Source organism: Protobothrops mucrosquamatus, unplaced genomic scaffold (assembly GCF_001527695.2).
Source record: "Protobothrops mucrosquamatus isolate PMUCROS unplaced genomic scaffold, P.Mucros_1.0 scaffold_39, whole genome shotgun sequence".
Taxonomy (NCBI): Eukaryota; Metazoa; Chordata; class Lepidosauria; order Squamata; family Viperidae; genus Protobothrops; species Protobothrops mucrosquamatus.
The window spans coordinates 290,271-305,741 of record NW_015386115.1 but is presented as its reverse complement, the minus strand read 5'-3'; the positions used below and the strand labels follow the sequence as shown (position 1 = coordinate 305,741).

General features: G+C 42.4%; 1 protein-coding gene across 1 annotated transcript in view; it reads left to right on the top strand.

Moving 5' to 3' along the window:
- The window catches only part of RELN (reelin), a 99,608-nt gene that overhangs the window by 34,613 nt on the left and 49,524 nt on the right, over positions 1 to 15,471 (top strand). Inside the window, exons 20-24 of the mRNA XM_015810649.1 lie at positions 159 to 261; positions 2,636 to 2,865; positions 8,903 to 9,123; positions 9,998 to 10,145; positions 13,232 to 13,490. Of these exons, the coding sequence (XP_015666135.1) occupies positions 159 to 261; positions 2,636 to 2,865; positions 8,903 to 9,123; positions 9,998 to 10,145; positions 13,232 to 13,490 (961 nt within the window). The remainder of the gene's footprint in view (positions 1 to 158; positions 262 to 2,635; positions 2,866 to 8,902; positions 9,124 to 9,997; positions 10,146 to 13,231; positions 13,491 to 15,471) is intronic.

The following is a 15,471-nucleotide window of genomic DNA, read 5'->3' as shown; positions in this document are numbered from 1 at the left end:
GTTGCAATTGTTTTTTCTGGAGTCCTAACTGTATGTCGAAGTCTGTGTCTGTCCTGTTTGGCTGCTCTACCAAACCAGGCAGTTATCAAAGTTTCAGAAAAAGAAGCGTAAAGTACAGAATGATATTGTGAAATAGATCCCTTTTGCTCCTGCCACAGAGAAGAAGATTCTGCTATGGTATTTGTGTCAAATGAAGTTGGAGAACATTCAATTACAACGAGAGACCTGAACGTAAACGAAAATACCATAATCCAGTTTGAGGTACTTAAATCTCTGCTTTTCTTTTCTTCTTGCTTTCAAACTATCTGTGTTTTTTTTAAATCTTGCTTTAGCATTTTTCTGGATATGTTACCTTTTTTTTTAAGGATACGGAAGGATAGGCTGGGTACAATTTATGAATTCCTAGGAGTGCTTAATCCACAAAGACTGGCAGATCATTTCATTATTGCACATGTGAAAATGGGCAGTTAGTATCTTTCAAGTTTATACAACGTGAAACCTTATAATTTTCAGGAAGGGCCTGAAAATTGAAGGTACAGTGAGATTGACAGGAGGTTATAGGTAGGGATGGTGTGTCCTTCGTTCAATTCTGTGTCCCAAGGTATATAAAACATTGACACGGGCTGTGAAATTGTCCTTTTATCCACCAGACATAGAGCAATTCTCAGCTTACGACCACAGTCGGGACAGGAATCCCCATTACTAAGCGACAGTTTTTTACGACCATTTTTTTAAGCAAATCGCTGCCGTTATTAAATGAATCAAATGGTCATTAAATAAATCCAGCTTCATCCTTGGACACCACAACTATTGTGAATTCATGCTGGTTGCCAAGTGCTCAAATTTTGATCCTGTAACCTTAGGGCAGGGGTAGACAACCTTGGCTCTTTATGACTCGTGGACTTCAACTCCCAGAATTCCTGAGCCAGCCAGGAATTCTGGGAGTTGAAGTCCACGAGTCATGAAGGGGCCAAAGTTTCCCCCATGCTGGCTCAGGAATTCTGGGAGTTGAAGTCCATGAGTCATGAAGGGGCCAAAGTTTTCCCCATGCTGGCTCAGGAATTCTGGGAGTTGAAGTCCACGAGTCATGAAGGGGCCAAAGTTTCCCCCATGTTGGCTCAGGAATTCTGGGAGTTGAAGTCCACGAGTCATAAAAGAGCCAAGGTTGCCTACCCCTGCCTTAGGGATATTACGATAGTGGTTACTACAGCACTTTTTTCAACGCTGTTGTAACGTCACTAAGCAAGTGGTAAGTCAAGGACTAACTGTAGTTGAACTTTTTTTTTTTAACAAAGGCAAAAAACATCTCATAACTTTACCATTCAACAAAACACTTGTTTTGTTCCATTAAGAAAATATATTGTATACTGTAAAATGTATACAAGCAAGGAGCAAAGCCCACACTCACTGACACGGATGACGTTACCTGGTTGGGTAATGAAATGTCTGCAGGTAACCAAACCAGCTTAGAGAGTATCTAGGACTCCACGTTAAAAAAATAAGAATCTGTTGCTATTATTATAACATTGCGGTGTAAGTTGGGATGTTAAATAGATGATAGGCGGACAGGAATATCAACATCCACTTATTGAATTGAAATAAGTAGTTGCATCCACAGTGTGGCCCCCAGAGCATATGCTGTATTTCAAGAGTTTAATTAAAACTGAAGCTGAAGCCTAATGCACAAATTTTGTGTGTGCACTAACACGTTTATGCAAAGCATTAATAGTCCCAGCACATTCGTGTGCAGTTGTAAGAGGCTACTGGTTGCTCATCTTGTGTATTCTTAGAAAAACCTCCCCTGACTGTTTATTCATGCACATTTCAATTTGTCACGACAACCAATTAATAATATATATTATTAACGGTTTTATATTTTAAAATATAGATTAAAAGTATGTTCAACAAATGCTTTCGAGGTCACACTCAGAAGGAACACGTTTTCAGTGGGTTATACTTAACATCTAGGCATCCAGGAAAGACATTTTAATTTAAAAAGAAAGAAAGAAAATGTTTTACTGCAAGGTTAGGGAGATGCTAATAAACAAGATGTTGTTGTAGGTAATGTAGGTGTTGTCATTCTATATTTCTGAAGCTAATGAACCAACTCATGTCCTTTTGATTCTAGATCAGCGGTTGGTTAGGCCTAATAACGGGAATCTCACATGCATTATGTAGGAAGACAATTGTTTTAGTCCATGGAGGTAAAAAAAAAATAGAAGTTTGGTAGAACCTTCTCCAACTAACTACACTTTATTAAGACTCAGAGAGCATCAAGGACCCCACAGTCATCTTCCTCCTCCTCCTCCTCCTCCTCCTCCTCCATCATTCCACAAACCCTACTCCCTTCTAGCGCTGATGATGTCACCTAGTTTGGGTAATGAAACATCTGCAAGAAAACAACCAACCAAACTCGGAGAGCCCCAAGGACTCTTCATGTCAACCTGAGCTGCAAATAGTTCCTTCTGTCGATAAATAAATAAGTAAAAAAATTGTAGCCACGTCTGCATCTGAGGTCCTCCCCAAATCACGTCTGAATGCTTACAATTCTTACAATTCAGGGCGTCTTTGTTTTAACCATTTGCTACGCCCGAGGTATCCATAAGTTCAACGTGGAGGATTTCTTTGATTTTAGATTAACGTCGGCTGCACCACGGACAGCTCCTCGGCTGAGCCGGTGAAACTTGAATTCTCCCGAGACTTGGGGGCAACTTGGCACCTGCTCCTCCCTCTATGTTATAGTAGCAGCAGCTATCTCAATTCTCTCTGCTCTGTTGAGCATCATCCCAGTAGCACCTACTACGCTGGAACGACCCAGGGCTGGAGAAGAGAGGTCATCCATTTTGGAAAGCTACATCTCTGTGGGTAAGAAGCTGTTTTGAATCTCCTCTAGCTTGTATCTCTATCTCTTATCTTTCTGCTCCATTGTAAGCAAGGTTAGCTGATTGCATCTGATCACAAAGAGAGTTACTATTAGGCAGTCAGTTCAGGAAAACATACTTCAGGGGAGCACACACGGGACCCCAACAACCCTTTCGTGATTATACAGGTAGTCCTCGACTTTTCGGCCACAGTTTGAGCCCAAAATTTATGTTGCTAAGTGAGACAATTGTCAAATGAGTTTTGCCCCATTTTAATGAGCTTCGTGGACACTGCAGTTCTTAATTTAGTAATATGGTTCTTCAGTGACTCTGCTTTCCTTCATGTCACCCCTAATGATATGAAAATAATGTAGAGACGCTGGAAAGTGTGCACAGAAGAGTAACAAAGACGATAAGGGGATGATTGGAGAACATACGAAGAACGGTTGCATGAACTGGGTTTGTCTAGTTTAATGAAGAGAAGGACGAGGGGTGACTTGATAGCTGTGTTCCAATATCTAAGGAGCTGCCACAAAGAAGAGGGGGGTCAACATATTCTCCAAAGCACCTGAAGGCAGGACAAGAAGCAACAGATGGAAACTAGCTTTGCTGGCTGAGGAATTCTGGGGGTTGAAGTCCACAAGTCTTAAAGTTGCCAAGGTTGAGGAACCCTGTCTTACATTAATTTTTGCTCCAAAAGATACATTAGGGCTTATTTTCAGGGAAATACGGTACTAAATGCATCCCTCTGGCTGACAATCTTAACGGGCTTATTTTTGGAGTGGGGCTTATATTACGAGCGTCCTGGAAAAAATCATGCTAGGGCTTATTTTCCGGTTGAATCTTATTTTGGGGAAAACATGGTCGATAACCTAGAGCAGGGGTGGGCAACCTTGGCTCCTTTATGACTTGTGGACTTCAACTCCCAGAATGCCTGAGCCAGCCACGCTGAGGGGAAAGGGAGAAGTTTCCAAGCTGAGCCCTGCTGGCTCAGGAATTCTGGGAGTTGAAGTCCACGAGTCATAAAAGAGTCAAGTTTGAAGACCCCCTGGTTTAAATATTTAAATATTTTTCCCTCACAGTCACGTGATCAAAATTCAGGCATTTGGGCAGAGATAGGCAACCTTGGCTCTTTTGTGACTCATGGATTTCAACTGCCACGCTGAGGGGAAAGGGAGAGGTTTCCAAGCTGAGCCATGCTGGCTGAGGAATTCTGGGAGTTGAAGTCCACGAGTCATAAAAGAACCAAGATTCCCCACCTCTGCCCTATATCAGGGGTCCTCAACCTTGGCAACTTTAAGACTTGTGGACTTCAACTCCCAGAATTCCTGAGCCAGCATGGCTCAGCTTGGAAACCTCTCCCTTTCCCCTCAGCGTGGCTGGCTGAGGAATTCTGGGAGTTGAAGTCCACGAGTCATAAAAGAGCCAAGGTTGCCTACCCCTGACCTAGAGGAACACTCACCAGACTTCTGAGCTCTTTAAAAAAAGATTTATGACCAGCCTCCCTGTATCGACTCTGAGAGAAAGCATTTCTGCCAAGTGACAGATTCCTAGAAAATACAGCAGACCTTACAATCTCTTGAAGAACTGGAGCAAAACTAAAGGAACATCCCCCCTGTTGTTTAATAATTAAACAAAATATTTAATTTTTAAATGCGAGCATGCATTTTTTATTGTCTTTACTCCCGGAACGTTTAGCATCCCTGCTGTTCCGAGTCACGTCCTCAAACCTTTTCTCTAATTTTCCAGCCTGTCAATCAAAAAGAGGGAGAGCCAAATGCTTAACAGAGTTGTGTGCCAAATTCACACAAGCATACTCCGTGTTGGTTGACTGTTGTTTTTTTCTTTGGCCGACTTTCAACGTAGATGTAGGACAGTTTATTTTCTTGCCACTCCGACCTATCACAACCCCCTCACACACACACACACATATATATATACACCCTTGAGACAAGAATGTTCAACTGTAAAAACAAATAGAATCATACTTTTCACTACAACTTGCAGCAGTGCAAAAATGTGTGTATAGAAAACAAATGTTAAGCTAACACCGGCTCAGGGATCAAAGTAGCCTGGGTCAAAGGCCTCATTCCTTGTCTTTCTGTAATGACTTAGCTTCTAGTAACTTTCCAGAAGTTAGTAATAGAACATAGAATAAAAGGGTTGGAAGGGACCTTGGAGATGATACAATACAATACAGTACAGTACAGTACAGTACAATACAATACAATACAATACAATACAATACAATACAATACAATACAATTCAATAATATAGTACAGTACAGTACAACACAATAATACAGTACAGTACAGTACAGTACAGTACAATAATACAGTACAGTACAATACAATACAATAATACAGTACAATACAATAATACAGTACAGTACAGTACTGGACTACTGTAATGCTCTCTACATGGGGCTCCCTTTGAGGAGCACCCGGAGGCTTCAAATGGTCCAGAATGCGGCCGCGCGGGCGGTGTTGGGAGGGACTCGTCGCTCCCATGTGACACCGCTGCTGCGCGAGCTGCACTGGTTGCCAGTGGCCTTCCGGGTGCGCTTTAAGGTGTTAGTTACCACCTTTAAAGCGCNGGTAAAAAAAAAATAGAAGTTTGGTAGAACCTTCTCCAACTAACTACACTTTATTAAGGCTCAGAGAGCATCAAGGACCCCACAGTCATCTTCTTCCTCCTCCTCCTCCTCCTCCTCCTCCTCCATCATTCCACAAACCCTACTCCCTTCTAGCACTGCTGATGTTACCTAGTTGGGTCATGAAACGTCTGCAAGAAAACAAGCAAGCTCAGAGAGCACCAAGGACCCCTCACTCCTCCTCCTCCTCCATCATTCCACAAACCCTACTCCCTTCTAGCGCTGATGATGTCACCTAGTTTGGGTAATGAAACATCTGCAAGAAAACAACCAACCAAACTCGGAGAGCCCCAAGGACTCTTCATGTCAACCCTGAGCTGCAAATAGTTCCTTCTGTCGATAAATAAATAAGTAAAAAAATTGTAGCCACGTCTGCATCTGAGGTCCTCCCCAAATCACGTCTGAATGCTTACAATTCTTACAATTCAGGGCGTCTTTGTTTTAACCGTTTGCTATGCCCGAGGTATCCATAAGTTCAACCTGGAGGATTTGTTTGATTTTAGATTAACGTCGGCTGCACCACGGACAGCTCCTCGGCTGAGCCGGTGAAACTTGAATTCTCCCGAGACTTGGGGGCAACTTGGCACCTGCTCCTCCCTCTATGTTATAGTAGCAGCAGCTATCTCAATTCTCTCTGCTCTGTTGAGCATCATCCCAGTAGCACCTACTACGCTGGAACGACTCAGGGCTGGAGAAGAGAGGTCATCCATTTTGGAAAGCTACATCTCTGTGGGTAAGAAGTTGTTTTGAATCTCCTCTAGCTTGTATCTCTATCTCTTATCTTTCTGCCCCATTGTAAGCAAGGTTAGCTGATTGCATCTGATCACAAAGAGAGTTACTACTAGGCAGTCAGTTCAGGAGAACATCCTTCAGGGGAGCACACACGGGACCCCAACAACCCTTTCGTGATTATACAGGTAGTCCTCGACTTTACGGCCACAGTTTGAGCCCAAACTAAGTGTTGCTAAGTGAGAGATTTGTCAACTGAGTTTTGCCTCATTTTAATGACCCTCCTTGACACAGGGAATCACTGTGGTTCTTCAATGACTCTGGCTTCCTTCATGTCACCCCTAATGATATGAAAATAATGTAGAGACGCTGGAAAGGATGCAGAGAAGAGCAACAAAGACGATTAGGGGATGATTGGAGAACATACAAAGAACGGTTGTATGAACTGGGTTTGTCTAGTTTAATGAAGAGAAGGACGAGGGGTGACTTGATAGCAGTGTTCCAATATCTAAGGAGCTGCCACAAAGAAGAGGGGGGTCAACATATTCTCCAAAGCACCTGAAGGCAGGACAAGAAGCAACAGATGGAAACTAGCTTTGCTGGCTAATGGAAACTAGCTTTGCTGGCTGAGGAATTCTGGGAGTTGAAGTCCACAAGTCTTAAAGTTGCCAAGGTTGAGGACCCCTGTCTTATATTAATTTTTGCTCCAAAAGATACATTAGGGCTTATTTTCAGGGAAATACGGTACTAAATGCATCCGTCTGGCTGACGATCTTAACTGGGGCTTATTTTTGGAGTGGGGCTTATATTACGAGTGTCCTGGAAAACATCATGCTAGGGCTTAATTTCCGGTTGGGTTTTATTTTGGGGGAAACACGGTAGATAACCTAGAGCAGGGGTAGGCAACCTTAGCTCCTTTGTGACTCGTGGACTTCAACTCCCAGAATTCCTCAGCCAGCCACGCTGAGGGGAAAGGGAGAGGTTTCCAAGCTGAGCCATGCCGGCTCAGGAATTCTGGGAATTGAAGTCCACAAGTCATAAAAGGGCCTAGTTTGAAGACCCCTGGTTTAAATATTTAAATATTTTTTCCTCACAGTCACGTGATCAAAATTCAGGCATTTGGGCAGAGATAGGCAACCTTGGCTCTTTTATGACTCATGGATTTCAACTGCCACGCTGAGGGGAAAGGGAGAGGTTTCCAAGATGAGCTATGCTGGCTCAGGAATTCTGGGAGTTGAAGTCCATGAGTCATAAAAGAGCCAAGGTTCCGCACCCCTGCCCTACATCAGGGGTCCTCAACCTTGGCTCTTTTATGACTCGTGGACTTCAACTCCCAGAATTCCTGAGCCAGCATGGCTCAGCATGGAAACCTCTCCCTTTCCCCTCAGCGTGGCTGGCTGAGGAATTCTGGGAGTTGAAGTCCACGAGTCATAAAAGAGCCAAGGTTGCCTACCTTTGACCTTAGAGGAACACTCACCAGACTTCTGAGCTCTTTAAAAAAAGATTTATGACCAGCCTCCCTGTATCGACTCTGAGAGAAAGCATTTCTGCCGAGTGACAGATTCCTAGAAAATACAGCAGACCTTACAATCCCTTGAAGAACTGGAGCAAAACTAAAGGAACAACCCCCGTTGTTTAATAATTAAACAAAATATTTAATTTTTAAATGCGAGCATGCATTTTTTATTGTCTTTAATCCCGGAACGTTTAGCATCCCTGCTGTTCCAAGTCACGTCCTCAAACCTTTTCTCTAATTTTCCAGCCTGTCAATCAAAAAGAGGGAGAGCCAAATGCTTAACAGAGTTGTGTGCCAAATTCACACAAGCATACTCCGTGTTGGTTGACTGTTGTTTTTTTCTTTGGCCGACTTTCAATGTAGATGTAGGACAGTTTATTTTCTTGCCACTCTGACCTATCACAACCCCCTCACACACACACACACACACAGACACACACACATATATATACACCCTTGAGACAAGAATGTTCAACTGTAAAAACAAATAGAATCATACTTTTCACTACAACTTGCAGCAGTGCAAAAATGCGTGTATAAAAAACAAACATTAAGCTAACACCAGCACAGGGATCAAAGTAGCCTGGGTCAAAGGCCTCATTCCTTGTCTTTCTGTAATGACTTAGCTTCTAGTAACTTTCCAGAAGTTAGTAATAGAACATAGAATAAAAGGGTTGGAAGGGACCTTGGAGATGATACAATACAATACAGTACAGTACAGTACAGTACAGTACAATACAATAATACAGTACAGTACAGTACAATACAATAATACAGTACAGTACAGTACAATACAATAATACAGTACAGTACAATACAGTACAATATAGTACAATACAATATAGTACAATACAATACAGTACAATACAATACAATAATACAATACAGTACAATACAATAATACGATACAATACAATACAATACAATACAATACAATACAATACAATAATTGGAAAATTATTGCAAAAATTAAGCATAGCGCAGACTTTTTCCATGAGACCTGATTTAGTTCACCTGGGCCTAAACCTTGCATAAAAGAACAAAGGTCAATATTTTTGTTTTCCACATATGGAATGGTTCTCAAAGCATGTGATATAATGCAAGCTAGGAGTAGTAGGAGTTAACGCAACTGTATGTTTCAGATTGGTGAGATTCCGATGGTACCAAGGGTTTTATCCCGCCGGGTCTCAACCGGTGACCTGGGCCATTGACAACGTGTACATAGGACCACAGTGTGAAGAGATGTGCAGCGGACACGGCAGTTGTGTCAACGGGACCAAGTGCATCTGTGACCCTGGATATTCTGGACCCACCTGTAGAATAACCACCAAGAACCCTGATTTTCTCAAGGATGACTTTGAAGGTATAGTACTACTACTACTAATAACGAAGGGCTTCCGTGGTGAAAAAATTTGCCGGTAACGTCATCATTGCCTGGGGGAACGCCCAGTTGGGGGCTCCATGAAGATGCCCGCCGAAGTGGTACCTATTTATCTACTCGTGGTTGCCCGCTTTTGAACTTCTGGGTTGGCAGGAGCTGGAGCGTGTGATGGGAGCTCACCCCGTCACATGGCAGCAACGGGTCTCAAACGTGAGCCTGCCAATTGTCAGCCCAGCATTCTAACCTGGTTTGCCACTGAAGATCAGGTGACCGTACTTAGGTTTTGTGAAACAAAAGCCTGGAGACTAAAACATACGAAGAACAGCTACGGGACTTGGGTTTGGCTAGTCTAGAGAAAAGAAGAAATAGGGGAGACATGATAGCAGTGTTCCAGTATTTGAGGGGCTGCCACAAGGCAGAGGGGGCCAGGTTGTTTACCAGAGCACCAGAGGGGAGAACGAGAAACAATGGTTGGAAACAGATCAAAGAGAGAAGCAACCTGGAATTGAGGAGAAACTTCCTGACAGTGAGAACAATCAACCAGTGGAACAACCTGCCTCCAGAAATCATGGGCGCTCCATCATTGGAGGTTTTTAAGAAGAGACTAGACTATCTGGGGATGGATTGAAAAAGGAATTTCCATTTTTAATCGTCACTTTGTAAATACTAAATAAACATTAATCCAAAGCGGCTAAATTTAATCCACTGGACAAAAATCAAAGTTTATAGGAAAATGGAGAAATGCTTGACCCGGCATTTACTCATTGGCACACGGGTATCCCATGCAATGTCCAATTCCTAGCAGAAATGCTTCAGGGTCCATCCTAAACCAGTGTCAATCTCTGTTTGCATTCAGGGCAACTGGAATCAGACCGGTTCTTACTGGTGAGTGGCGGGAAACCATCCCGGAAATGTGGGATCCTGTCCGGAGGAAATAACCTCTTCTTTAACGAGGAAGGATTAAGGATGCTGATGACTCAAGATCTGGATTTATCCCAAGCTAGGTAACCCCCTTTCCTTCGTTCACAAATAGGTCAAGTACAATTTGCGTTGACTCTTTTCTCTAGGGCAAGGGTGTCAAACTGCTGGCCTACGGGCTAGATGCGTCATGCCAAAACCACGCCCACGCCAGTTCCGGCAACAGGAAAAAAGTCACAATACATCACGTCACGTGACATGGCGAGTTTGACACCCCTGCTCTAGGGCCTACATTCTGGAAGTGGTTGAACCCGGGGCCTAAATCTCCCAGTCTTCTCTGAATTCCAGATGTTCTCCAGATGTTGTTTAGCAAACTCTAAACAATACAAACTGAAGTCAAAATACACTGGAATGTCATTGGTCTAAAGCAGCCTAGTTTTGCTCAATATCTTATTTATCTATCTGTTTGTTTGTCTGTATGTTTTATTCCTCAAACAAAAATTACAAATCTGTACAAACAAAATGTGAATGTGATAACGTAACTGTGAACAGCACAAACCGAGGTCAAAATATACTGGAGTTTCATTGGTCTAACCCAGCCTAGTTTTGCTCAGCGACTTATTTATTTGTGTTCTGTCCCAGCCTACATGAGTCCTTGTTATGCTCACAAGGAGAAACCCCTCTTCCAAGAAACAGGCAAGAAAAAACCAGCCCTTTTTATTCTCACAGACCTGAGTCCATGTCCAAGGCAAACACACACAGTCCACAGAAACTCGATTCCTCAACACAAACAGCTGTCTTCGGCAACCAGCACCTCCCACACCTTCCCTTTTATTATGCAACCAAGGCATGGCTTCCTAATGCCTTCTCCTTTGCCTTTGGAGCCACCCCATTGCATTCCTCTGTCCTACTCGCTTCTCTTTCCTGCGCAATCATGCATCCGGGATTTGTCCCAGCTGTTCTTCATCACTGTCCAACTCAGGCTCCCAGCACAGCTGTGTCTCAGCTTGAGCGTGAGTAGAGGGGCCAGGCTTCTCGTCCGACTGTAAGTCTTGGAGCTCCTCAGAGCCTTCCTCTGACTCTGATGTCACTGCAGGCCCCTCCTCCTCCTCCTCCGATTCCTCAGACTCAGCTGCCGGACCCACTGGCTGACGAGGAATCACAACAATTTGTTTGTTTGTTCATTTGTTTTATTCCTCAAACAAAAATTTGAGGAATGGGTGTTTCCAGGCACCCCATTTCCAAGCAGACAATGCTTCCAGTTTCTCTCTGGGTGAAAAGTGTTTGGGCGCCTATGGGGTGCTTGGAAACGGAGCGATTCGGTCCGTTTCCAAGCACCCCCATAGGCACCCAAACACTTTTCGCCCGGACGGAGAAACGACGGAGACTTGAAGCGAGTTGCCTGTGAAATATTCTCTATTTTTCTTCAAACCAAGCTGGTCCCATAAATCTTTGCCCGAGTTGGCTCTATGCCGTTCTGCACTAACAGGGAGACCGCCATCTCCTGGATTATAAATAACATTTTAATCTCAAAAGATTGAACTCTCTTGCATACTAACTGTCCAATAATGGGCTGCTTGACAGTGAACCAGGATTGAAACATGCTGTTTATTGCCAAGATGCCTTTGGATGCTTCATTTGAAGTTGCACAACATTTCCAAGCTTGCTTTGAACTGCCAGCATTTATTTATGGTTGATAACTGCCAGATTCCGAACAAGCTGGTGTTGAGCTATTTAAAATAGCAACTGTTAAATTCTAAAGGCTTTTTGCACCTGATTAGAAATTCTTTGATGAGAGAGGTTGCGTCTAAAATGTTGAAATAGGAAAAAAAAAATGTAGACTAGTTTGAAATTAAAATTCCTGTTTGCAAATTACTGGGTGGCCCTGAAGATACCTTCCTCGGACTTTAAATATCTAAAAAAAAATAATATTCCATTTTCTTCAGGGATACTTAACCCTCGCTGTGATGAAAAATTGATTTAAAACTCGGTAGAAATTTCATTTTAATATGGTCTTCTGCACTTCTGTTATTAACATAAGGCTTAACACTATTTCTTTTTCTGCATATTTTTATTCTCTTGCTACGGGGCTTAATTTATATGTATTGCATTTTTCCAAATAAACAATAAGCTGTCCCTATGAAATGAAACCACTCGAAAAAACACAATATCGCATTTTTTGTGGCATATTGTCTGCTTAAAAGCAAGAGGGCTCTTGAATAAGGGCATGGCATTTAAATTCCTTCTGTGAAGTGACAGAAAAACACCCAATTTTAATTCTTTTGTGGATTCAGATAAACCCTTGTTCACTTTGTGTTTGATGTATGGACCGACGCTAGCTCAAATATAATGAAAAGAACATAAATACCAGCTCCATATTTACATTTTAAATGTAATAATGTTTTATTATGGATGTGAAATAAATTTGGGTTATCCACTGAATATTAGTCTTTTGCGATAACTTTGATCTCTGCGATTGGTCCGTCACTACATGTATTTAGTAAAGCAATAATGGTTTTTTTTTCTGATTTTTGCCCAGAATAATGGCCTAAATCCTTTCTTGGAACCCTCAACCAATCATTTGGGGTTCTATTCAGCTGCATTTCCATCTTCTGGAAAGCCGAAGGATTATATGTATATTAATAAACGAATGTAGCTCGTGGCTGTGTTTTACGCTTTGTCTTTTATATGCTGCCAAGTTTCTGGGCTAAGATCGTGAAATTTCAGCGCAGGTTCAAATTTACTGGGATGTGCGTTCTATAAGTAAATCTGTCTATGTATTGATTCTGTGCTCAAGTCTGGAGGATAAATATCTTTTTTTAAAAAAAAAAATTCTTTTGATGCTGTTCTAATGGATAAACAAAATACAACGCGCAAAGGCAGGTACCTCATTTTTTTTTTAAAAAATGAGCCACATTGATATATACCCAGAATAGAATAACAATATAGCGCAGGGGTAGTCAACCTTGGCTCTTTTATGACTTTTATGACAGCACAGCTGGCTCAGGAATTCTGGGAGTTGAAGTCCACGAGTCATAAAAGAGCCAAGGTTGACTACCCCTGATCTAGCGTTACTCGTTGTTGGCAAAAGGAGTCGATGTGTTTTGTGCAACTGGAAATAATAATCATAATATATTTCTTTTGATTTTTGGCTCTTCCATGCTTAATGTAGATTTGTGCAATTCTTCATGAGGCTGGGATGTGGCAAAGCCGTACCTGATCTCCGGAGTCAGCCGGTGTTGTTACAATATTCCCTTAATGGTGGACTCCGGTGGAATTTACTTCAGGAATTTCTCTTCAGCAATTCGAGCAATATTGGACGTTACATTGCCCTGGAAATCCCTTTAAAAGCTCGCTCTCCCTCTACGCGTCTCCGCTGGTGGCAGCCGTCGGAAAACGGGCATTTCTACAGCCCTTGGGTCATCGACCAGGTAAGTCATTCTTTTTACCTGAAAACAAAAGAAAGTGGTTAATCCCGACGCTGTTCTGGCCCAGCCTACATAAGTCCTTGTTATGCTCACAAGGAGAAACCCCTCTTTCAACAAGCAGGCTGGAACTGCAGGAAAGAACCAATCCCCTTTTATTATTCACAGACCTGAGTCAATGTCCAAGGCAAACAAAACACAGTCCACAGAAACTCGATCCTCAACACAAACGGCTGCCTTCGGCAACCAGCACCTCCCACACCTTCCCTTTTATTATGCAGCCAAGGCGTGGCCTCCTAATGCCTTCTCCTTTGCCTTTGGAGCCACCCCGTTGCATTCCTCTGTCCTACTCACTTCTCTTGCCTGCGCATTCATGCATCCTGGATTTGTCCCAGCTGTTCTTCATCACTGTCCAGCTCAGGCTCCCAGCACAGCTGTGTCTCAGCCTGAGTGCAAGTAGAGGGGCCAGGCTCCTCGTCCAACTGTAAGTCTCCCTCTGACTCTGATGTCACTCCAGGCCCCTCCTCCTCCGATTCCCCAGACTCAGCTGCCGGGTCCACTGGCTGGTGAGGAATCAAGCCAGCTGGGAGTTGAAGTTACAATTGCAATATATGTAAAAACTATAGGCTGGGAAAAATTAAAATAAAGCAGAAACCACTGTGGGCAAAAGCTACCATCAAAACAGTCTTGTGGAGGGATAATTATGTTTTATTTATTTACATATTGTGGTGTTTAATACAGAGCCATCTGCCATCTGCTTAAAATTCCCCAAAATATTTGGATATCAGATTCATGGCAGAAACAAACGCCAGCAATACAAACATCGTTCCTTTTGCTCGCAGGAAGAAGAATCTTTAGACGTTCACATTTACTCACCGTTAATTAGGTCTGATCGCAATAAACAATATTAAAATGGTTTTTTTAAAAAAATAGATGAGTAATTCATTTTGACAAGGGGGAGAAAACAACGCAAGTAGCCCTCAACTTATGCTTGCAATTGAGTCCAACATTTATGTTACTAAGTGAGACCGTTGTTAAGTGGGTTTTGCCCCGTTTTACGACCTTTCATGCCATCGTCATTAAGTGAATCACTGCAGTTGTTAAGTTAGTAACACGGTTGTTAAGTGAATCTGGCTTCCCCCCGTTGACTTTGCTTGTCAGAAGTTCACAAAAGGGGATCACTGAACATGACCCTGGGACATGGCAACCATCATAACTATGAGTCAGTTGCCAAGGGCCTGAATTTTGATCACATGACTTTGGGGATGCTACAACGGTCGTAAGTGTAAAAAACTTTCACAAGTCACTTTTTTCAGTGCCGTTGTTCAATTGGAACGGTCCCTAAACTAACCATCGTACGTTGAGGACTACCTGTATGCTGGTTTTCCAATCAGACTCAAAGCAGTAGTAAAGCACCTACTATTAATTTCAAGCTGGAGTTATTTGCATTACACCAAGCATAGGAGTTTTTGTTCTCGGCACTTTACGAAAACAACTTTGATTGCAGTTCTGTACAATTTAGAAGACTGATGAATAATAATTGCAAATAACTCTTTGCCTACAGAGCATTAAGGGCCATTTGTGGAAAATTTACTGCACCTCTTAACCTATTTAGGACTGGCTCGTAGCAAAAATATGTTTTTCTAAAATTACATCCCTGCAAAGCATACTCCGGGCTCCCATTTGTTTATAGCTTGTTATCTGGAATATATGCTGCTTATAAACTGCAGTCGTACTGAATTTAAGAGTCTTTTAGCGCCCTTTATTAAAACTCAGGAAAAATTACAGAGTGCTTATTAACCGACGGTCCCTCGTTCCACAGCCTCATTCCGTCAGCTTATGCTAGTTAAGAGATCCTTAATAATTGCACTAAGATTACAATGTTGTAGCACAAAAGAGTCCACCTTTATTCTACACTGAATAAAGAAGAGACATTAAAGATTAAGGTTATTGTCTTCTTGTATTGTCTGTTTTAATCTTACTCTCT